The 22,864-nt window shown below is 53.8% G+C and overlaps 6 protein-coding genes across 6 annotated transcripts; 4 read left to right on the forward strand and 2 right to left on the reverse strand.

The window, feature by feature from the left end:
- Positions 1-1,015: 1,015 nt before the first annotated feature.
- GGS23DRAFT_607567 (anaphase-promoting complex, cyclosome, subunit 4-domain-containing protein) lies at positions 1,016-6,271 on the reverse strand (the record flags this gene model as incomplete). The annotated part of the gene is made up of 12 exons (XM_051520070.1): positions 1,016-1,347; positions 1,442-1,588; positions 1,663-1,666; positions 1,863-2,489; positions 2,559-3,153; positions 3,211-3,529; positions 3,601-3,785; positions 4,504-4,592; positions 4,649-5,456; positions 5,511-5,707; positions 5,759-6,202; positions 6,269-6,271. 12 exons carry the CDS (start codon positions 6,269-6,271, stop codon positions 1,016-1,018), a joined length of 3,750 nt encoding a protein of 1,249 aa, XP_051368055.1.
- A 1,326-nt stretch (positions 6,272-7,597) lies between these two features.
- On the forward strand, positions 7,598-11,052 carry GGS23DRAFT_323519 (uncharacterized protein). Its single transcript, XM_051512898.1, has 4 exons — positions 7,598-9,347; positions 9,405-9,945; positions 10,258-10,686; positions 10,738-11,052. Exons 1-4 carry the CDS (start codon positions 7,851-7,853, stop codon positions 10,758-10,760), a joined length of 2,490 nt encoding a protein of 829 aa, XP_051368056.1. The 5' UTR covers positions 7,598-7,850; the 3' UTR covers positions 10,761-11,052.
- A 2,877-nt stretch (positions 11,053-13,929) lies between these two features.
- On the forward strand, positions 13,930-15,844 carry GGS23DRAFT_323605 (DUF803-domain-containing protein). Its single transcript, XM_051512899.1, has 7 exons — positions 13,930-14,061; positions 14,190-14,233; positions 14,299-14,324; positions 14,425-14,515; positions 14,582-14,833; positions 14,898-15,189; positions 15,247-15,844. Exons 1-7 carry the CDS (start codon positions 14,045-14,047, stop codon positions 15,731-15,733), a joined length of 1,209 nt encoding a protein of 402 aa, XP_051368057.1. The 5' UTR covers positions 13,930-14,044; the 3' UTR covers positions 15,734-15,844.
- On the forward strand, positions 15,550-16,494 carry GGS23DRAFT_323732 (uncharacterized protein). The gene has a single exon (XM_051512900.1). It carries the CDS (start codon positions 15,863-15,865, stop codon positions 16,448-16,450), a length of 588 nt encoding a protein of 195 aa, XP_051368058.1. The 5' UTR covers positions 15,550-15,862; the 3' UTR covers positions 16,451-16,494.
- A 1,152-nt stretch (positions 16,495-17,646) lies between these two features.
- Positions 17,647-18,618, reverse strand: GGS23DRAFT_607569 (ribosomal protein S3; the record flags this gene model as incomplete). Its single annotated transcript, XM_051520071.1, has 2 exons — positions 17,647-18,412; positions 18,596-18,618. The coding sequence occupies 2 exons, from the start codon at positions 18,616-18,618 to the stop codon at positions 17,647-17,649; spliced, it is 789 nt and encodes a 262-aa protein (XP_051368059.1).
- A 1,230-nt stretch (positions 18,619-19,848) lies between these two features.
- GGS23DRAFT_600479 (phosphatases II) lies at positions 19,849-22,431 on the forward strand (the record flags this gene model as incomplete). Its single annotated transcript, XM_051519072.1, has 2 exons — positions 19,849-19,863; positions 19,948-22,431. 2 exons carry the CDS (start codon positions 19,849-19,851, stop codon positions 22,429-22,431), a joined length of 2,499 nt encoding a protein of 832 aa, XP_051368060.1.
- Positions 22,432-22,864: the final 433 nt, after the last annotated feature.

Here is a 22,864-nt window from a genome sequence, read left to right on the forward strand (position 1 = left end):
GTATATAAATATAGATGTATGCGAAGATAACTGTTCTTACTGATGTCTTTGCTGTTGCTATCGCTGAGTATACGTGTGCACCCCGGATAAAAGGGAGAGAAGCGAAGATCCCGTATCCGATGATGATGATAGCCAAGCCCTTTTCAACGTGAGATATCCTAGGCTACCCGCGGACAACAATACGCAAATCCACAGAAGCAGGGAACAGGGCACACCAGCACATACGTAAGTAGATACAGACTCGAGAAACAAGGTCACAACTTCAAGAGTTGACCACACCCTCATAGCCACTGCCACCGCCACGGAACAGGAACAAGCCACCCAGAGGAGAGAACACAGCAAGAAGAGGGAGATTTGCGGTGGGCGCGCGCACGCCGTCCTTCCACCTACCGCGCCCGCGCGCAGAGAGCAAGGACGCGAGGGGGGGAGGAGGCCGGGTATGGGGACATGCCTGGCATATACCCGTACGGCAGGGCGGGAACAGGAGCGCGCGAGCGCTGCGAGGTTGCCTTGCGCGCACGTATAAAACGGCGCGCCCCCTGCCTTGGTTGGCTCCGTCCCGACGCGATCCAGGGGGGACGGCGAGTAAGACAAGGGCGGGAACCGATCAAATCCCGCCTCTCTCCCCCTCTCTCTCTCGGGCTAGGGCAGGGGAATGTGGCCGGCTGCGGTATGGCATGCGCAGGTCTATCTGGCTGGCTGGCTGGCTGGCTGGCTGTTGTTCGGTTGAGATGTAGCACACACACACATACACACACCCCTGACCGTTGCCAGCCAGCCACAGTTTCGTCTTATTTTCATGCCCCCCTCGAAGGAGCGTGGTTACGTACGAAGTCAGCCGGTCTATCATGATACTATCGTACCCACATTCCGCTGCCGATCGGGAAGCCACCCCAACAATATGTATGCGTACGCGTCTACATGTTGGTATCTCGTAGCTGATCCTCCCCCCCAAACCCACCTTTCTATCCCCTGACCCGCCCCCTGCTTTCCTTCCCGTGCTCCCGACCCAGTCTCAACTCGTGGCAGCCTCCCCAAACGGGCCGTCCTCTGGCAGCGCAAAGACCCGATACGTACGCGCGTCGGCGCCGAGCAGGCAGATCCGGGCCGGCAGCTTGCCGCGCTCGGAGCTCGCCTCCCTGACCTCCATCTGCGCCGGCGTGAAGCCCGGCTCCGGCGGCACCACCGCGTTCGCGAAGGCGCTGGCGACCTGCTCGTCGCTGAGGACGTGGACTGGCGTCACCCTCTCCGCGCTCGCGTCTACCGGCTCATTCCCCCGGGAATAGGCGCGGTACCCTAGGTCTTCGGACTTGTGTGGCACGCGGATGAGCCGCAACTGCTGCCGGTCTGTCCGAGAGAGAAAAGGAGGCGGGTGGTGTTAGTAGTAGATATGTAGGTACGTATAGAATATAGAGATAGAATCGGATCGCGTTTTACTCACCGGGAGAAAGCCACAAGACGAGTAAACTGTCATATAAGAATTTCAGATCAACCACTTTCCCACCGCCCAGGACTATACTCGTGGCGTCGGTCGTGACGGGGCCGCTGATCCCATTGAGCACGTCCATGCTCGTACGGAATACGTATACTATTATTAGCCGTTATCAGTGCATGTTCAAATAGCACCATGAGGTAAGTTGAAATTCCTACCGGTATTCTCACTCGACTCTGTTGTGACGGCCGTGTACGTCAATCCCTAGTACGTCTCCCAAACAGGGGAGGGTCAGCACCGTCTCAGCAGAGGCATATAAAGGGAAGACGATTTTGATTAATATTACCCCGTTGCGAGTAGCAGACATCTTTATATCGGACTTGGAGATGCGAGCGTCTAATCTGATGGCGGCGGGATGCCCAAACCGCACGCTTCGCTTTTCCGCCTCGGCGATGCCGTTGAAGATTGCTTCGGCCTTGTCCCTCAGGTATCCGCACAGGAATTCGATCTGCGAGAATACGCTTTCGTCCGGTTGCCCGGACTCCTGCTTCTTGAGCTGCTTGGTGAGTAATTCCAAGAGAGCGCTGCCACTTTCGGCTTGCTGCCGGCCTTTCTCTGAATGGTTGGCAGCTATAGCATCAAGGTGAAATCGTAGAGGGCTCGCGGCCAAATACTGTTGTATATAGGCTAGAATCTTTCCATGCTCCATGGTGGCCTCTTTTTCGGATAGCTCATCGGACGATGACGACGATGAAGCCAACCTATCAATCTCGTGTCGAAGCCAAGTTGAGAAGCACTGGAACAACTCCAGTTCCTCCATAACGAAGAGGAGGATCTTGTTCCCTACCAACATCAGACAGGACACGATGCCCATTATTCTGGTAATCTGCGCGCTGGAAAATCCGATCTCGGCTTTTGACTCGTGGAAGCGCGCGATACCGAGGAGACGACTAAGGATGATGCCGATGCGCTCAAGGGCCGGCAAGAAGTTCTCGTGGACAAGGCTCCGGAGCGCCTGGAGCCCCGACACGACCGCTTTATCCCACCGCCTGTGGCCCTGATGCGGCGATGTGTTAGCTCTTCCTATCTAAGCTGGACGTCACGATGGGAACGAAGCTACGCGTACCCGCTCTGCTAACTGATCGACCAACCACTCCTGGACTTCCGGAAATGTGTGGCCTGTCACGACCGAGTGGTACATCGCTTGCCCGATAGTCATTTCGCCATATTTATTCGACTCCCGCAACGTCTCGTTGATACTATTGAGAAATCTAGTTGGAAGTTCACGAGTTGACTGCCACTCGTGCATCATGTGCATCTGCACCTGCTTGACGTATCTCAGTAGCTTCTGTAGGGTTGTGGTTTTGGAGGCCAGCAGGGACAAATTCACCGGCGACGAGTATACGAATGTCAGATCCATAGGAACAAGGTACAGCGAAGTGCTTTTGTCCTGCCCCGAAGGCTTAAAGGCCAGCACGTGCGTGGATAAGTCGGGATGCGAGGTATGGTGGAGTAGCTGTATGGCGACAGTATCCTTCCCAAAAGACAGCGGCAGGGCACATTTGAACGACCCAATGACAAACGAATCGTAGATGCTGACATGAACTTGCCCGTCGTCTGTACCGATGAGCATAACATCAACCTTGTCACTATCTTGAGGGGAGAAAGGCTGGAATAGAAACTCCAACGAGGCCCTCGTGGTGAACACGAACATATCGTCGCTGGAGCGGTTGTCAACGAGCACATACTACAGGTCTCAGCTTAGGAACGCGGCTTACCCTGATCCCCCTGAAGCAGGTAGAGGGCCAAGTTTAGGCAGAGCAGTCTCGACTTCGAGAAAAGTCAGCTCGCGAGGGAGGTCTATCGTCGTTTTCCTGCCGCCGGGGAAAAGCTCTCGAGCTAAAGCGTCCTCCCAGAACGTAGTAGACGATGTGGTGGGCGGGTTGGGACGCTTCCCTGCATTGTTGCGTGCCCAGCCGATGCAAGTGATCTTGGACTTGCCCGGCGCACATACTGGTATCTGATGGACAGCCTTGTTGGTTTCCAGGCCCATCAACCGAACTATGCCATCGCTCCACGCCACAGCCAGGAACTGCCCTAGGTATCGTGAATCAGCCCGCGGGTTTCCATCACTCGTGCCCAGAACCCCGGGGAGAAGGAGGACGTACCGTCGGCTTTCCAACGGAGAGCATCAACGGTATCCCGTTCACCGCGCTGGCTGATTTTCGTCACGACCTGGCCGTTGGATCTCCATATCTGCAGCGACGCGGGCCCGGCGGCACCAGCAAAGAGCTCTATGCTGGGGTTGTAAGTTAGGAGACCGTCGTGCGGCGGGGGGTCGAGCCGCGATTCGCTAAGGAGCTCCAGCTCAATGGGCTCCGACATGGTCGCCCCCGAGGACAGGAATCACAGAGGTATCCGGGAGGGTGTTGACCATCGTGCAGCTACTTTAAACGCAGATTATTGCTGCGCGTACGAGGACGTTGTACCGGTGTGTAGTTGTTGTGATTGGCGTGACGTTCTTGCGTCTCTTGGTGATGTCGGAGAGGCGATGGACGGACACAGTGCGCCCAGTCGCGTTGAGGCAGGGACATTGACGACTTAGGACGCCAGGAAAATGGGTTGGACTGGGTGCTGGGCAGCACAGTGACGATACCTACAAACGGACTGTGTCTTATAGCGAGGCCTTATCCATTTTACATAGGTACATACCTATCTTCGCTTATGCCTACATATCTTGGGTGTGCAGTAATCATGCTAGGGAGATACAGACAGGCATCTAGGTAGATCAACAAATCAAGTGGAACGGTAGGTACCTGCAGGTACCTACCTATCGGCCTTAGGTACCTAATATAGGGGACGAACCCCCCATATTGTCTAAAATCCACAGGGACCCCTTTTTCAGCAACCCCGAAGTGACTTGGAAATGCAGGTGTGGCTTACGACACGACACTATTCACACTCCGTTGTCATGCTCTATTTAGACCCTCACTTCCCCTACGGCACTCTATAAGCCGGTAGTCGTTAAACCATGTAACATTGTTCATTAGCCCAGAACCCCTAAGTTTTACTACTCGACCAAGTACGAATCCGCCACCGACTTGATATCCTTAGAGAACGTTACCTCTTCGTTTTCTTCTACCAGGAGAACCGATGCGACCTGCGGTGGGATGTTAGCCGAGGGGACTGCTCTGGGCATGTAGGCGCGGAACTTACTTCGACGTCAACGAACGGCGTCGTCTTCGAGAATCGCACTTGCATGGGGAAGAATTCGTTTTCGTCATCGGCCTCCGCATCGAACTCGAAAGAGCCACTGGCGTTATCTTCGTCGATGGTCCCAATCGTCCACTCGAGGCTGTCTCCGGACACTTCGTAGATGGCATCGAAACTGGACACGGTCGGCTCGCTTGTAGCGTACGGAATGACTACAGAAACATCCTTGAGGCCATCGCCTCCAGTGAGTTCGTACTCGACTGTTATCGTAAAGTTGCCGGTCGAGCCCTTGTTCACCCACACCGTGAAGCTAATAGGCAGAGCACTCGTGTCGTCCGTCTTCGGTGTAGCTCGCCATCTCAGTACGCCGACGGCGTTATTCACGGGGAAGCCCCGTGCTACATTGCTCATCTGGATGACCTTGGAACTTGCAAAGAGCCCACGATCAACATTAGGGTGGGTACGGAATTGGGCGCCGTGTGATGCGTTCGCGGCTAGGTTGAGCTTGATCTTGGTTAAGCTTGGGTCGGATATCCTCAGAGTCAAGTCGCCGGTGATGGCCAAAGAATTGACCGATCCCTCTCTCGATAATTTCGCGCTGATAGACTCGTTGATGGTGACATGGATAGCATCGCGATCCAAGGTAGACGACACGCGCGGAGCGGAGGGTTCTGCTGCTGGCGCAGGAGTGGGCTGCACGAGAGGCGAATCGTCTACTTCCGCACCCATATCACCTCGAACGCGCTCGAACATATCTGTGGTCTTTGATTTCTTGCCCAGCTGCATTCCCTTGCCTTTCATTATAGTCGTCCTATGCCCTCGTTAGTCCGAAACTGATATAGGGTATGGTGGTGAGCTTGCGTACTTATGCGCCGACTTATTCTTCTCCGCTTCGTAGGAATCGTACGTGTCTGCAGGCGTGGGCCGAGTAGGCGGGGTGTAGGTTGGATACACTGGTGTTCGTGGCACACCGGGACGTCCGCTCCTTGCAGATTCCTTTCGTTGCAACTCCAGCTGCTTCGCCTTGCGCTTGCGCTCTTCGGTCGCTTCTAGTTCTTTATTCTAGCCGGACGTCAGTAAAGGGAATCTAGAACTCGAGTAACGAAACCGTACCCGTGCGATGATCTCCTGGATCCGCTCCTCGTGGCTTTCCATCTCCAGGAAGGTCTTGATTTGACTGATGGTGAGATTTTCCCTGTAGCCTAGGGAGACCAATTCGTCAAAGGCGCTCAGTAATTCGTAGGCATTCTTCAGGATCTCCCTTTCGTCCAAGCTCCTGCAGGTGCTGGTAACGACTTGCGCGAATAGGTGGAGCGAATCGATGTCCTGTAGGATGTTGGACTGGCGGTTGGTAATGAGGACCATGTAGAGTTCGTCGAGCGGCTGGTAGACAAAGCGAACGTTGTCCTGTTCGACGGTGGTGTGCTGAGTGCCCGAGTCGGCAAGCTTGGGGAAGGATGCGAGGAGGGCCTCGATGCGTGATCTGGGCATCTCACGGAACTGCCTCGAGAGGACAGCTTTCCCGCCTCGGGTGCAGATGGAGGCAGCGAGGACAACCTGGCGCAAAGCATATGGCATTAGTAAGGCCAGGTGTGGGAGAACAGGAAGACAGGAGACGGTTACCATTGTGTTTGTGATGGATCTGCAGGAGAGCACCAATTTCTAGTCAGGGAGAACGAAGAAGGGAGTAGGCGATGTTGTAGAGTCGGCTGTCCCGGTCAAGGGGAGTTCTCTGACGCTGATTTCGGTAGGTATTCCAGATTCGCAGTGGGCGAGATTCATAGCTGTCCCGCTGTCAAGCCAATTCAACTTCATGCCTGCCTGTTGGAAAACGTGGTTAGTGCTGGGAAGACAAGCCCCAAAGTCAAGCCACATTTCCCAGCCAGGCGTCTCCTGCTATGTAGATTTTAGCCGCTATTTACCCAGACTTTAGGAGGTACCTACACCTATTTACAGCACGTACCTAGGTACCTACCTCGTACATTAGGCACCCCCCACCCCCCAACCCAGCGGCTTAGAGGTGTACCTTATAGTGCCTGTAGAAATGGGCAGCGATGCATCTCGTAGGCTTGTGGGAATCTCAATGTATGAGGTACTTAAGTGCCTTGTGCTCGGTACTGATAGAGGTATGTGCCTAACCTGACTAATAGCAGGTACGTAGATAGGTACCTAGGTACCTGCCTTTAGCAGTCACCTCTAGTCTCCACTTGCCCAAACACTTCATCATGGGTCGTCAGCTCCAAGCCAACCTGACTTCACTTCGCCTCTACAACCTTCATAAAATCATTCTCTCAACGGTGTCTTCACATCCTTCCTCCCTCAACCAAAACTTCCTTGTTGACAGGTTGCGAACCGCTGCATTATTGCGTCTTTCCCTGCGCCTACAACGTCTTCCCTCCACCAGTCCAGTACCGGCAGGACGCCCTCTCGGTTTTTAGGCACGTAAATTCAGGCAAGCCCCCAGCCCAGCCTAAACGATTTCCAGTCGCGTCGACCTATCCACCCCCCCCCCGATCATCGAGACCCTCTTCCCACATCCATTTCCAACCCATCTTCTATCGACGCATTGCCGATCCCGCATCGCAATAGACTGCCATACACTCATCGCCCTGTTCCGTTCAGCTGCGATCTCGAGTACAAGTCCTACCAGCCCTCTGTCGAAATAATAAGATTCTTTTGCGCAGTTTTCCCAGTTCATCTCCCAGCCTGATACTGTTCTCGAGGACACCAATCCGCCCAGGCAATCGGCACAAATCTCAGCAAATGACCTCTACCTTTTCTCTTGACTTCTTACCATCGCCTTTTTTTGACCCTTTCGTGTCCGACCGATAGGACGACAAGGAAATTCCCCGGCACCGTGGTTGACTTCTAGTCACAAGTCAACTTAATATCGGGTCACAGTCACGAATCCTGGCATCGCCACATGCCGTGGTACCAATAGGGCAGCTTTGATTCTTTCGCGCAATCAACCAAATTCACAGCTATTTCCTAGACTGCTTTGTTCAATCAAGCCAGTTACCTTGGTCAGACTTCCCGCGCCATTATTTTCAACACTTCTAATTACCTTACATCATTTGAGTGTACCCGAATATCTGCCCACCCCTCTCAGGGTACAGTAGAAATTTCTACCAGAGTTTTCTTTCCCCCAAACTCTCGGCCATCCGAATCCCTTTGCGACGGGTCCCACGCTTCTGAGCGACTGGGGATGATGCCGGGGGAGGAGATGGAGATCACGACCGATTTCGGTCACCCTGCCTATGCTGAGGACATTGACATAGACCTCGATTTTGCTGTTGGGCACCCCGACGAAGACTTGGAGCTGGCAGATTTCGACCAGATACAAGAACTTCAGAATTTCAACTCAGATACCAGAGATGAATTGATGGCCGAAGGAGACGATGCATCATATGGCATGGTCGACGCCGATGATGTCGAGCGCAATGAGACGGCCGCAGCCTCCAATGATATCGAGATTGATCTGGGTGATCCTGATGAGAACGTATGGCAGCAGGATGCTCGTAATGGGGAAACATTTGAGCATGTTGATGAAATCGATTATGTCGACAGCGCCGACGTTGGTAATGGAGATGTCGAGCACGCTACTAGTGGCGAAGGAGACTGGTTGGAGGCGCCAGCTTATCCCAGCGATAAGCCCGCCGGAGAAGATTCAGGTCAAGTTGATGTCAGTGTAGTCGGAACAAGTGAGAACTCGGCTACGCAAAGTACGGTCCCTACCGGTGCCGTGGAGGCAGGTTTGAAAGTACCCGAGGCAAGGGAAGATGGCGCAAGCCATCTTAATACCCCTAACAATGATAGGAATGATGAAAGCGGACCGGAAATTGCGGTCCAGAGTACTTTTGACAGCTACCAAGATACCACCCTCCAATCTCACCCCGAGAAACCTGCAGATGAAGTCGCCCCTAGCAATCACGAGGGAGATGAGCAAGTCGAGGGGCAGTCGAATGGAGACGTCAACCAAAGAGACGACGCACACAAGGTGGATGAAGAAGCGCAGCATTTAGCTACCGAAGCAAATGAGGCTCAGCATGACGAAAATATCAGTGCCTTCGAAAGACAAGTATCAGAGCCGCCTACTTTGAGCCTGCCGCCTGGACCCGCGCGAGACCAAGGTTCCGAAGAGATTGAGCAGGAGAAGATTGATGAGCCTAAACAAGATGCATCCGAGCAACAACCAGACGGCGAACTACACTATGAGCTCGCCAATGACAAAATTCCTTCGCCCCCAGAGAATGCTCAGGACCAGGTCTTTGCCCCTAGCCCCCATGAAACACAGAGTCAGCCGTATGCCTCGGATCTCAGAGCGGAGAACAGCGAGAAGAACCTGGAGGAAGCTCATGAAGAGCAAGAAGAGCACGACCAGGAGAACCTCGATGAGAATGATGAGACAGCTGGTCCTAACCCCAAGGAAGGGGATCCCCAGACTCAGGAAGCTAACGTAGAAAGCCTACTTTCCATTGCCGCTCGCCACGACATGTTCATTTCATATGGAGAAACGGATTATAGATTCTTCGCGACGTCGAAGGACGATGATCCTAACCAATACTTCCTCAGTAATATGTCGGCTCTAGAACTTCCCCTTGGCCAATTATTGTCGAGCTTGCGGGACGTTATTGCAGATGAGGTGTCCCCTCTTGACGAATTGGTGATGCACGTAGATGGACTAGGCCTAGAATTCTCGGAGGTATTTCTACGTCCCCAACCTACCCCTAGACCGATATTCAGCTGACCTGTTCTGTAGTCCTCAGCCTGTGAGATACTGGAAGAGTTCACTTTCGGTGATATCCTTACTCTTTATGATAGACTTGTTACAAATGACGAAACGCAATCGCCAGCGGCTCTTTACATTTATCTTATGGTAAGACCAAATTGTCGCCAGCGCCTGATGGCTCTTTTGGACAGCGCAGACTCTGGTCGTGGCCTCTCGGCGATCGCTGTCTATCGCGAAGCAACACCTCTTGATGATGAGCCGGTCAAGCAACAAATTAGCCAAGCCTCATCCCTCTCAGCTGATGATGGGGACCTTGAGGAAGCCTACGAGAACGACCAGGAGAATTCGGTTGGGGTCGAATTCGTTGATAGTAACACTACGGAGGCTAGGGATGAGGTAAAATACGACTCACCATCAACACAACACTCCGTTGCGGAAACGGCTGCGGAAGACTTGAAGGAGCGCATTGAAGAGCCTAACGAGGTCGTTGGTGCGAATGTCGATGAGAATACAGCGGATGGTTTGATTGACTTTTCTGACGAAGAATTGGACCTTTCGCCAGCGACAAAGGGTAAACATAACCCCCCTCTACTTACCCCTTCATTTTTATCCCATTGCAACAACAAGAGCGATTGTCAGTGCGACGCCTGTTTCGAAGTCGAGCTTGAACGACTCGATGCAAGTTGGAGAGTCAGTCTCTCAGGGCCATATTTTGGCGGCAGTGTCACCAAGTCTGATCGCACTGGTCACCCATCCCCTCCCATCTCCGACTACAGCAATTCGGACCAGCTACCAAAGTCGTCCACCATGTGCTGGACCTCCCCTAGTGGGGTCTCGCCTTTTAAACACCAGGCATTGGTTACTAACACTCAAATGCTTGAAGATAACGCGGATAACACGTCTCTCCCGAACGGCACACAAGACATTCACCAGTACGATCCTACGGCTACAGCCGAAGATACTGACTCGGGCCGTCATGCTCCACCGGTGGATAGAGGAACCGACGCCCTCCACTCCGATAATACCAGCGCCACTGTTACGCTAAACGGCGATGATCAAGACGAGATAGACTATTCGGATGAGGACGACGACGCTGTTACAGGTGGCGGCGAAGCCCCATCCACCGAAGGCCTAGGCACATCCGCGAGCCTTCATGTGCCAATTGATGATGAAATCACGTGGGAGTCTGATAATGAGGACCCCAAGAACGAGCCTCCGACAGCTGCCAAGGGAACGGTACAAGTGTCACCGACTTCCGGAAAGCGGACCCGGTCGGACTCGGATCTACTTGATGGCGAACTGGAGAAGAACGGTATGGGGTCAAACTATTAAATCCGTGTCGTAACGTGCTAACGTTATCTAGATATCAAGCGTCGTCGATCCTAAATCCTTTTCGCTGCTCTCCTCAACCCGATCTTCCATACTCCCCGCCTCTCCCCTTATGTTCGACATGCAGACAAGTTACTAACGAACCGATGCTGGGCTCATCCCATCGACACTCAACTTTACAGATGCATACCATTGTTTTCTCCGTAATAAGACTCGATTCGGAATGCTAACAGACGCAGCTACGAATACCGAAAAGCAACTATACAGGTATGGACGATTGAGCTTAACAATGACTACAGGTAATTAGCATCGAGCCGACCCCGTCATCGAGAACGACGGCGAGACGACACCTTTGATTTTGATTTTGATTTTTTTAATTCGGCACATCTCTTTTCGCTTCCGATATGTACGGCGCTCGTCAATCACGACGCTTTAGGACAGGCGTTCACCGTGTAAGAGGATCCCAGGGTCTCTAGAGGTCCTGGAAAAGGAAAATGACATGGCGGACGTCGACCGAGGGGACTGACGACATGAGGCGTTACGGCGTTGTTATGGACGCCATCGTTGAGCTCGCAGGGTCGAGGTTATCGTTCTAATAGTGCGAAAGGAGGCTCATAATAGGTTCATTTCCTCGAGGAAGGTCAGACCAGTACGAGATGTATTCTGTGCTTCTCGGGGATGGTTGAGAATAGGCTCATAACCACAACGTTGCATTCGTCATTTTTGCAGCAGGGTGTTATGTGTACGCCCTTGATGTAAACGCAAGCGGCAACAGAAGAAGTGGCAGGGTTAAGACGCATAGGACAGGTCGTATTTATGTCGCTGAACCGCTCTACCAACTAACGCATGCTTTTCACCGCATCTTCGGGAGTAATAAGTCGAGGTCGCTTCCTAACATAAGAGAGTTAAGTAAGCAACCGAGTGAGAGCGTCTCTCTTTCTCGCGTAGAGCCACGTGAAGTTATAGTAGTTCGTATCCGAAGGGTTAAGTTGCCGCGAACCCTGCTATAGACAGTAGCTTAAACGGTAAAGATGACAACACGAAACACTGAAAGGAGAGGATTACGTATTTACAGATACCGACGAAGGGATACGCCCGTCTCGATGTGTGGTACGTAATTGCTAAGAGTCGCTTTGCTAGCCTCTCGTCGCCAACCCACCGGGCATGTTAGATTATTATTAGGATGGTGTTAGGTCCAGTGATCACGTTATCGGTTTTTATTTAGCGTTGACCAGCCGCGAGGAGCAGGGGGATAAACAGGACAAGAAAAGGGCAGTAGGAACAGGCGAGATAGGGATGGGGGTTGGGGGGGGTTCGAATTCCGGTAGGGGTTGACTGAAGAAAAGGAGGGAAAAATAGAAAAATAGAGGCGTACGGTAAGCCGGATTGGGGTCGTATCACACAACAGCGAAGCTCGGCGAGGCGTGAGAGCCACCTGCAGACCCCTGGACCCAGCGGCGGATCAGGTCGAGCACGGAGTACGTGGACGGATGCAAGGGGAGGCTAGCTGCGCCTCATCTAGGATGGGGAAGGGTCTGAGAGAAGAAGGATTGGCCAAAATCTCCCAAAAGAGCGACGCCCTGGCCGGGTGTTGTACGAAGGTTTCGTTTCGAGATGCGATTCGCAGCGCATCCCGACAACCCTTCCAAGAATGAAGAGCACACAGAGATACGGAAAGAGAGGAATTTCGAGCCCTTCCCCCCCTCCCTTTTTTTTCCCATTTTTTTTCTTTCCCGCTGCACATGTGCAGATGTATGCAGCATGTTCATAAATGCATACCACGTAGTATAGGTAGTTACATGCTACGATGGGTGGGTGGTGCTCGAGATACCTGGAAGATGGCTGGGTTAATTATTCGTACCTGCGCAACAGCTGGAAGCCAAGGATAACGGGGTCCCGTCTCGGTTTCCCAGGCGCGTCGCTGGTCGGTGATTGAAAGAGACGGAGGACCGACGATTTTCAACCCCCTTCCTCTTTGGTGGGCCCCTGCAGTAAAGCCCGGCAAACCGAAGAGGAGCACCAGTGGATGGCAGGGCATCGGGTGCAATCACTGTGTCCATATCTACGCATAGTAATGTGCGTACAATGTAAGGTATGGAGAGGTATGGAGGTGTGAGGTACGGAGGTGGAGGGCCACATTGTCCATAGCATCCGTATTGAAACGTCCGGTCGAGCGTCTGGTATCTTGGTCCGAGATGATACATGGCACGTATGCTACATCTTAGCCCGACCCACTCTCTCCAGTGTGCCCCGTACCTCGAACCTCTGAAACCCGCGGCCCCGGCCACCCACTGTAGTAAAGGTTACGTGCGCAAGCGTCGTGAAAGCTACCTACAGGCAGGCAGGCAGAGCGGCGCAGCCCGTGAGGTCAAGAGGCATAGGGTAGACGGCTGTGATGCGTGGGTGTGAGGTGCGAATATCGCTGTTGGATACATCCTGTTAGGTACCATCGGTGGCCGCAGCAAGGTGAAGCGCGTCGGGCTACGAGGTATAGGTTAGGTACCTAAGCGCCAAGTCATGTACCTCTTTAAATATATATGCCTATGCAAGTATATACCTAAGCATCCAGGTACCTATGTAGGGTATGTACGTGCGCATGATGTACATAACCTCATATGGAACCACCTAGGTGTACATCCCTGATTTTGGGAGGTACCTGGGGTTCGATATGTGGCCTAATCAATCAGGTAGATACCTACAGACATACAAATCAGCCTCCATCCGGTACGTGACCGGGTACCTCGCCTCCAAGCCTGCTGCTGGCCTTATGTAAGGTCGGTTGCGGAGGCAAAGGAGGGCTAAAAGAGGTACCCAGGGTCTGTCTATCGATCAATCATCGCTAGCCTTTGTGTTTCTTCCGAATCTCACCACCTGCCCACCATTCCCTCCCGCACCTCACTAACCTGTGTAGTTGAGGCCACCAAACAGACCACACATCAAGCGTGTTGCGAAATCCCACTCACTACACAGCTGCCCCCCTGGGGTTATCGAAGCATAGTACTCTACCGCGATCACCTCGATGTGCTATCCGCTCTCTGCCGAATAAGCGCCGTTCTGCATGCGATCGTCAGCCATCGGCCTTTTCCCGCTGCGCAACCGACCTCGTCTTGACCACCTTCCGGCTTCCGTGGCATCCCATCATCCCGGCGCCAACACGCCCCCTCTCGAGGCCCCCCCTACCCTCGTTGTTTGTTACTCTCGCCCGGCGCGAGCTATCGAACTGGCCTGTATTCACCCCACGGGGCGACGACTATAACTCTACCTATCCCCCCCGGGCCCCATCTCCTTCGTTACATATACGCTGCGACTCCCGTTGCGGCCATACATCTATCCCCTTCAAGATGATGCTAGATGAGAAGTACGAACGGCTCCCCTTCCCCTATACTTGCCCTACGAATATATCGGCATGCCAACCCCTACGCCCCAATGAGTGATAAGAATACTACCGCCATCAAAGACAATGTGCTGACTGGGAATTTCGGGCAGATACATCGGGTTAGCATTGGCTATATCCTCCAGTCTAGCCATTGGTAAGCCATCCGGATGTGGGCAGAGGAGTATCTTGCTCGGGGTATAACTGACTTTCTCGTTATAGGCACGAGTTTTGTCATTACGAAAAAGGTACCGCATTCTTATGCCGAAGCGGCTGCAACAGAGTCCCTCTTCGACCACATACGAAGCGACTTGGTGATCGTACGGTACCATGGCTAACACGACGCAGGGGTTAATACAAGCAGAGGAGAAGCATGGTTTCTCGGGTGATGGCTTTGTCTATCTCAGAAGCCCAACGTGGTGGGCAGGCATGATAACGAGTAAGCACCCGCCAACTTAGCGCCATCGGTGTCGACGAGACTGACACGTAGCCCCCCCCTTAAAAGTGATTATTGGAGAAATTTGCAATTTCGCTGCGTACGCCTTCGCCCCAGCCATTCTAGTGACGCCGTTGGGGGCCCTTTCGGTCTTGATCGGAGCCGTCCTGGGATCGTATTTTCTGAAGGAAGAGCTGGGAACCTTGGGGAAGCTCGGTTGCGCCATCTGCTTGCTAGGCGCCGTCGTCATCGTTCTCCATGCGCCCCCTGACGAGGACATTCAGACAATCGATCAGATTTTATACTACGCTATTCAACCAGGTGAGTTGACTGCATCCATAGCTCAGCCGTGCGCTCGGTTCCGGTGTTAATATGCGAGGGACAGGTTTCCTCCTGTATTGTACGGTCGTGGCTATATTCGCGGGAGTCATGGTTTATAAGATCGCGCCGCTCCATGGCAAGAAGAATCCTCTGATCTACCTTTCGATCTGCTCCACCGTCGGCTCCGTCTCCGTCATGTCCGTGAAGGCGTTCGGCATTGCGCTGAAACTCACACTCGCGGGGAACAACCAGTTTTCGCATCCGTCGACATACGTCTTCATGATTCTTACGGCGGTCTGTATCCTGACCCAGATGAATTATTTCAACAAGGCTTTGAGCCAGTTTAGCACGCAAATGTACGAGGGTCCCCAAGTTAGAGACGGGATATACAGATGGAGCTGACATGGGTATAGAGTTAACCCACTTTACTATGTGACTTTCACCACCGCCACCCTCTGCGCCTCCTTCATCCTCTTCTCCGGCTTCAACACCACCGACACGGTCAATACGCTCTCCTTGCTATGCGGCTTCCTAGTAACTTTCACCGGCGTTTACCTACTAAACCTCTCGCGGCGTGACCCTAACGGAACGAATATGCTTGCGGGGCAAGGCACCGACGTTACTGGCACCGACATGATCTCAAGTATTCAGACACGTCTTAGTTTGCAGGCTCGGCGCAGCACGGGCTCGCGGATAAGCGTGGGGAGCCGGGGACCCTCCGACCGAGAGGGTCTCATGCGCGCTTTTGACCTAGAGCAGTCAGGTGAATACGGGTTGAACGATCTCACCGAGGGTAGCGAAGATGAGTCCCCATCGACGGGTCAGAACGGCTCCCGATACCACGCTCCCAAAAATCACGAGTCGATTGAATTACAAAATCGGAAGTCGGCTGAGCGATGAGAGAGCACGTATCGGCATCATTTAAATCGTCCTCCGCATCTCATCTGTGACTGTATTGTATACTTTTTTTTCCCCTTTAGTCCCGTCGCAACTCCATCTGTCCGAGAAATCCAACGCGACATTCCACAGATGGACACGATTAATATCATAAGTTTTATGTTGCATATTCCGGACCGGAGCCTAGGGCGTGGAACGGAAATGTACCACCACCCCTCCCTTGTTTACGACGAGAAGGAGATGGGAGCATTGGGCTTACCAAGGAACCACAAAGGAGGTAATATCCTGCTATTTGTGAGGTTCCTGTGTCGGGGGGGGCAAAATCTGTTTTCCCCCGACCGCGGCGTTCTGGGGAACAAGGGGCACTTTTTGGCAGAAGGGGGGAACCTTCTTGCGGCAGATTTCGGCGTCGGGTGCGGGATGGGATCCCGGGGTTCATGGAGGGAGGGAAGCGAGAGAAAGCGTGGACGCGAAAACGGTAGCGAGCTACCTGCTGGTCCGAATTTTCTACCTCTCGGACCACTTCTTTTTTTGCGTGCTTGTTTTTTTCTCGCCTGTACGATTATTACCATGCTCAGGGTGTGGCAGAAGAGAAAGCTCTATACGTCGATCGACAGAGCATACAAGACTTTCCCATCCCCTTTCCACCTCTCCTTCCGGCACGCACGTGCGCACACGCGGACGTACGGCGGAGAAGAAGAGAGCCAGCCGTCTCAATAGGATAGATGGACGAACGGACGGATATATGGGTACGCGAGTGGGCGATGGTATGGTGACTAGCAGTTCGCTCGTCTACTCGCCAGGCTGCTTACCGGGTCCCTACGAGGTCCTTACGATAGAGCGCTGAGGTCACGGCTTCATTAGGAATTCGTCTAGACATATATACATGGCACGTACCTAGACGCACATACACGTACATACACGCATAGCATGTAAGTACCAGATGTGGTGACGAAGCATGTGTCGGCCATGTGAAGCGTGAGATAAAGGGATATCGCGGGCCGGTGAAGCATGCCCTAAGCAGGTAATTAGCTACTGACGCAGACTAGCAGCTAGCTGCATTCCCGCTGTAGGCACAGCCGGCCGACCCGATTCACAGACCGAATTCGCGGGCCCGACCTCTATCCAGGAGTGTTGTTTATACGCGGGATCCCATCCACCCATCTCTCCGTTGGCGAGGCGGCAGGGCTACTGGGGGTCTAGCTAACGCAGGACTCTAGGGGATAGAATGCACCGTAGGCCTACGTATAGGCCTCTGAGGACCCTTCGTGAGTAGGGAGGGTTCCTTGTTGAGATAGGGGTCATCTACGTGTACGGTACAAGAGCCTCCGGTCCTGGCCCCTACCCACGTGGCCTGTCCAGTTAAGAGTCTTCTCCTTGCTACTCAGTTGCTGGCTAGGCCATGCGACGCCAACCCGTATACCGCATTGTCTAGTAGTCCTGACTACCTGACGGACGGACACAGAGGCCCTTGAGTTGATCGGTAAATCGGTCTCTAGACACTGGGCAATTCCTTCTACTCGACAAGTCACGCATGTGCCGGTTCGCATGCATGCACGCGCGCATGACGAGTGTTATATTGTAGTTTACGTCCCAGCCCTCCTTTCTCTCTACCACGCGCAGTGTATTTAGTACACAATTGGTGATAGACAAGAGTAGACTAGCCGTCCTATAGCGCCCGGGCATCCGTTCGCCCCGAGTAGCACCTGTTCGTTTCCCTTCCCTGCAATGCAAATGATGATCATGATCAAGACGCCGAAGAAGGAGGATTTCGCCCTGGTTAAGTGGGGAGAAGAAAAACCCCCGTTTCCTTTTACCATTCCTGTGTCCTTCTCCTCCCATTCTCCCTTCAACCACACCCCCTATTCTTCGCCCTAGGTTTCGGATTGAGGGGTCCAGCACCGACTACATCAATCCTATTGCTCCTCGGGAACGACCTCCTCCTCTCCCTCCGCGCCCTCCTCGGCTGCACGGGCGGCCTCGGCCTGTGCCTGGATCTGGGCAGCCTTGGCACCGTAGTCCTGGCTCATCGGGGTGACGATGCTGGACTCCTCCTTGGGCTCGATGACGGTGACAGCGTCGGGCAGGGACTTGGAAGGTCCGGCCTTGCCCTCGGGGTCGGAGCCGCGCATGATCTTGACCTTGATGCCGAGGACGCCCTGGCGCAGGAGGACGTGGCGGGTGGCGCTGTCGATGAAGTCGCGGGCGGGCTGGCCGGAGTGGATCATGAAGCCGTCGGTGAACTTCATGGACTTGGCGCGGGCGGCGCGCAGCTTGCCGGAAACGACGACCTCGCAACCCTTGGCGCCGCTCTCCATGATGAAGCGGAGAACACCGTAGCAGGCGCGGCGAACGGCGAGGCCGTTGAGCAGCTTGTAGCGCAGGGACTCGCACTGGGCGACGGCGGACAGACCGCGGTTCTGGACCTTGGCGGCGTAGAGAGAGACCGAGTTCTCGGGGAACTTGAAGCGCTTCTGGATGAGGGAGGTGAGCTCGCGGATGCGGCGGCCCTGCTCGCCGAGGACCTCCTGCGTGTGCGTCGCGCGGATGATGATGTCGGTGACGGTGGGCGTGACGCGGACCTCGACGCCCGAGTAACCCTCCTCGGCCAGCTCGCGCTGGAAGAATTCGTTCAGCTCGGCATAGAAGACGCCGTCGGCGACGAACTTTCTGCGCTTAGAGCTTCTGCAGAGAGAGGAGACAAATTAGTACACCGCTATTCGAAACAGCAACAACAACAATAGCGAAGCTCGAATTATGGTGAGATGAGCGATGTGATGTGCTATTCGCACGTTGAAACGGACGCTATCGTGGGTGGCTTATAGATGGGCAACTCGATATTCTAGATAGGACGGTTCCACTTACATCTGGGAGCCCGGGGCGGACATCTTGGATGTGGGTGTTCACCGAAGGATGCTGGAGAGGGATTGTTGATTGGGGTTTCGTGGATTCGGAGGTTGAAGGGAGGAAGCGAAGATTCGTGCTGCTGCCGGGTTAGAGTTGAGGTCGTCACGAAATTTCGGGGACGATTGGTGGGTTAGCAGCGGTGGATGCTTGGCGGGATTTTTGCTAGTGATTTTTCGTTTCTTAGGGTTCGGGCGTTTGTGTGCCAGCATCAAGGCCAAATTGGGGTTATCGATAGTACGATAAGGATACGGCTCATAACTTGGAGAGGTGGGTCGCTGACGACTTCCCTGGTCTGGTGACGTCGGCACCAGCCACATGCGAGGCAGGGCAGAACAAGGCTGCCCTCGAACCCTCAGCCTCGCCTTACATTAAGGTCCACTGGTACCAGGTAAACCCTGCTTACCATATGTACCTAATATACACAGTGACTTTTGATGTACCTGTCCCCTGCCTTGGACCACAGGAGGTAGGTAGGTACCTCGGGTAAGTACAGGTAGATACCTATACACTGTACAGCCTAGCACGATATGGGATACGGGTAAGCAACCAGCTTGTCGATACCCGTGGTGGAAGCGTGGTGGAAGTATTTGGCCTTGGGTACAACATGAACCAGTACCTCAGACCTGCAGCCACAAGGAGTACCTGCTGATACTGTGCCGTCCCTGGCTGTCGAAAAGCCTAGGTAGCTTATCATGGAAGTCCCCATCATCCATCTATCCACCCGTCCATCTTATCCCTCTATACCGTCCCATCCATCATCCATCGCCCTATCCCAGACGCAGACAGCTACTTATAACACACGCGCACACACCTATCGCCTCCTCAACCGCCTCGGCCATCTGCTCGTCTGGCTGAAACAATGTGACCACTCCCACCACTCCTTCTACCTCGCTACCTCCCGTCGCGCTTGACATTGAGATGCTGGGTCTGCTCCGAGTGCAGTGTGTGCTCTGCCAGATGCCAGCATTTCTCGTCCTTTTACTGCCCTCCCGTCCAGGCGCTGATCTGTCAGGCTTGCATAGCCATTCATTGCCCACCAAATAACATATAATCCTCTTCCATTCTTCCACCCTTCAGACCTTTTTCTTATTTGGTCGTGAACCCCTCTCCATCTGGCTTTGCCGGTTCTTCCTCTCCCACCACTCCTCTCTCAGGCACTCACCAGTTCCCTGGAGCAAATGCAACAGCGCGTGCCGCCTCCTTGATTCAAAATGCATATAAAGAAGGTTGCTATGGCCTCTTTCTGTCATATTCGATGCTGTTGCTACCCTGCCGCTGACTGCTAACTAACCCTTGGTGGGTCTTGATAGCTACCCAACGTCGATGCCGTCCGGGGCGGCGAGATACACTCCGGCGAGCTCCATCTCACAGACCACCACCTAGTATTCGTATTCCCGAATGCCCCGACCCACGATGCACCATCACAACCAAGTGCTCCGAAGACACGTGAGCTCTACATCGCCTACCCCATAATCAGCAACTGTATCTTTCGACCATGTCCCAGCGCTACTGGGCGGCCGTCCTCCATAAGACTACGGTGTAGAGATTTCATCTTTATCAACTTCAACTTCCTCGACGAGCTCCGTGCTCGGGAAGCCTTTGAACACATCCGAAATCGCACGTGTCGCCTGGGCACGATAGAGAAGTTGTATGCTTTCAGTTACCAACCCCTGAAGCTCGAGAAGCCGTTCGACGGGTGGCGTCTATACGATCCGAGGGCCGAGTTCCGACGTCAGGGGATTAGCAACAAGTCGGTTGACAGGGGTTGGAGGATCTCTCTGATAAACAAGGATTACACCTTCTCTCCGACTTATCCAGGGCTCCTTGTTGTGCCCTCCAAGATCTCCGACAATGTCATAAAATATGCTGGCTCGTACCGGTCCAGACAGCGCATACCTGTTTTGACCTATCTTCACTCCCTTAACAACTGCTCCATAACGCGAAGCTCGCAGCCGATGGTGGGCTTCAGAGGGAATCGTAGCATCCAGGATGAGAAGCTTGTCAGCGCGTGTTTTTCTGCGTCCGCTACCGTTGAGTTTAATGGAATAGATGCTTCCGCTCCGGAAACGACAGAGCCCAGTCCAGCTACCAGTCAGGTAGACCTGGGGGAAGACAGTCTGGAAGCGGAGACATCGGATACAGAGCGCTTCGAAGATGATCTCATCGCTGGGAACGATTCTAATTACGATTCTAAAACCGGGAAGCGGCTGGTTTACGGTGCGCAGCAAAGCAATCTCATCGTGGATGCCCGGCCCACCATCAACGCGGTTGTAATGCAGGCAATGGGGAAAGGGTCGGAAAATATGGAGTATTATAAATTTGCCAAGAAGGCGTACCTGAATATCGAGAATATTCATGTCATGAGAGACTCGCTCAACACCGTCATAGAAGCCCTCAAAGAGGGTGACATTTCCCGCCTACCTCCGAATCGCGAACTGCTCGCGAAAAGCGCCTGGCTCAAGCATATCACCGGTATTCTCGACGGGTCGGCGTTGATCGCGCGCCAGGTGGGCATAAGGCATTCGCACGTCTTGATACATTGCTCCGATGGTTGGGACCGTACCAGCCAACTCTCGGCCCTATCACAGCTGATGCTGGATCCCTACTACCGTACGATCGAAGGATTCATCATACTGGTCGAAAAGGATTGGTTGGCATTCGGACACATGTTTGCACAACGCTCCGGCCCCTTGAACTGCGAGAAGTGGTTTACCTGCGAAAGGGATTCCCTGGCTGGTTCTACGCTACAACCTGGGGAGTCAGACGGCCGTGCCGGAGAAGCCTTAGAAAATGCCTTCGCTAGCGCAAAACGTTTCTTCAAGAACCGTAGTAGCGAAAGCAACGTCGAATCTGACGGTGACGGTGTTAGTTCACCACCCGAAGACCCATCGCCAACTAAGAAGCCCGCCTCGGGGACCTCGGATGCTAGCGAAGCTACCCGGCCGACTGAGATATCCCCTGTTTTCCACCAGTTTCTCGATGCCACCTATCAGCTCCTACGACAACATCCCAATCGTTTCGAGTTCAACGAGCGATTTTTACGACGGCTCCTTTACCACCTCTACGCTGGACAGTACGGGACGTTTCTGTGGAACAGCGAAAAAGCCCGGAAGGACGCCCGTGCGAGTGAAAATACGAGGTCGGTGTGGGATTACTTTTTATCCCGAAAGCCGGAATTTGTGAACCGGGACTACGACGCGACAATCGATGACAGGCAAAGCGGCCGGGAGAGACTTCTGTTCCCGAAACTATCCGAGGTGCGTTGGTGGTACCAGCTTTTCGGTAGGACGGATGCGGAGATGAATGAGTATCTGGATCTAGTTTCGACGATGGACGAGAGGATCGGCAGCTACACGGTGACCGGTACGACGACGCCAAACAGCGGTGGCAGATCATCGCGGTCGTCGGCTCATACCCAACCCGCAAGTTTAACCCAGAGCAAGAGTGTGCTCACAGGCGTAGAATCTGCGCACGAGGCGCTCACCCAGGACCGAGCAGCGGAAAGTCAGCCAGCAAGTCTCAAGCATAGCGCCAGTGCCGACACGCCCGGCGCCTTCGCGACGAACTTTTCCAAACTCAGAGACGGCGTCGCCAGCTTAGATCTCGGACGGGGATTGTTCGGAGCCGGATCATCGAATAATAGCGCCGCCGGAGGAGAGAGCAGCAGCATCAGCAGCGGGAAGAATACTGCCACTCCGAGGAGTAGTACGGGGGAACAGGAGATGACGGACATGTCGTCATTGACAAGGGCGGGTAATGGCGAGAAGGGGGACAGTACGGAGGTGACTTCATGAGAACGAATATGTTTTTGTTACTGTTGCCGCTCTCGGGGGCCGTCTTTCGCACATCGGACAGCCACGTATGTGCGCGGCTTGCAGAGGCGAGTTAAGACGTCCACGATAGCGACTGTGAGTACTAGGCCGTGTGCGTGAAGCGAGAAGAGACAGGAGGGAGAAATTGGGCATTGCGGCATCGCCTTGGTATGTGATCTCGTGACACTGGTATTGTAAGAATACAGGCCTAGGTGTTGTTATGGCCGCCAATCTCGTTCTTGTTATTGTAGTTGTTTGATGATGTCGCTGCTGTTCTGCGGGCAGCTGGGTGAGGCGAGAGAAGAGAAATATAATAGATATGCCGTCTTACTGCTGTCGTTGTTGGCGTCGTCGGGTGAGTCCGTGCTCGGGTGAGGTGCGAGGTCTAGGGTAATAGGGGCGGGCTGGGAGGTGG

The sequence above is a fragment of the Durotheca rogersii genome, assembly GCF_024521655.1.
Source record: "Durotheca rogersii strain YMJ 92031201 chromosome Unknown GGS23scaffold_33, whole genome shotgun sequence".
Classification (NCBI taxonomy): domain Eukaryota; kingdom Fungi; phylum Ascomycota; class Sordariomycetes; order Xylariales; family Xylariaceae; genus Durotheca; species Durotheca rogersii.

What these genes read in the sequence shown, in the direction of transcription:
- GGS23DRAFT_323605 (XM_051512899.1), top strand. An exon ending in GTTTTGTCATTACGAAAAAG is followed by an intron (nt 14,325 to 14,424) that starts GTACCGCATTCT and finishes AACACGACGCAG; the next exon opens with GGGTTAATACAAGCAGAGGA. An exon ending in AGCCAGTTTAGCACGCAAAT is followed by an intron (nt 15,190 to 15,246) that starts GTACGAGGGTCC and finishes ACATGGGTATAG; the next exon opens with AGTTAACCCACTTTACTATG.
- GGS23DRAFT_323519 (XM_051512898.1), top strand. Translation starts at nt 7,851, where the DNA reads ATGATGCCGGGGGAGGAGATGGAGATCACGACCGATTTCGGTCACCCT. An exon ending in TAGGCCTAGAATTCTCGGAG is followed by an intron (nt 9,348 to 9,404) that starts GTATTTCTACGT and finishes CCTGTTCTGTAG; the next exon opens with TCCTCAGCCTGTGAGATACT. An exon ending in CCTTTCGCCAGCGACAAAGG is followed by an intron (nt 9,946 to 10,257) that starts GTAAACATAACC and finishes AAATGCTTGAAG; the next exon opens with ATAACGCGGATAACACGTCT.
- GGS23DRAFT_323732 (XM_051512900.1), top strand. Translation starts at nt 15,863, where the DNA reads ATGGACACGATTAATATCATAAGTTTTATGTTGCATATTCCGGACCGG.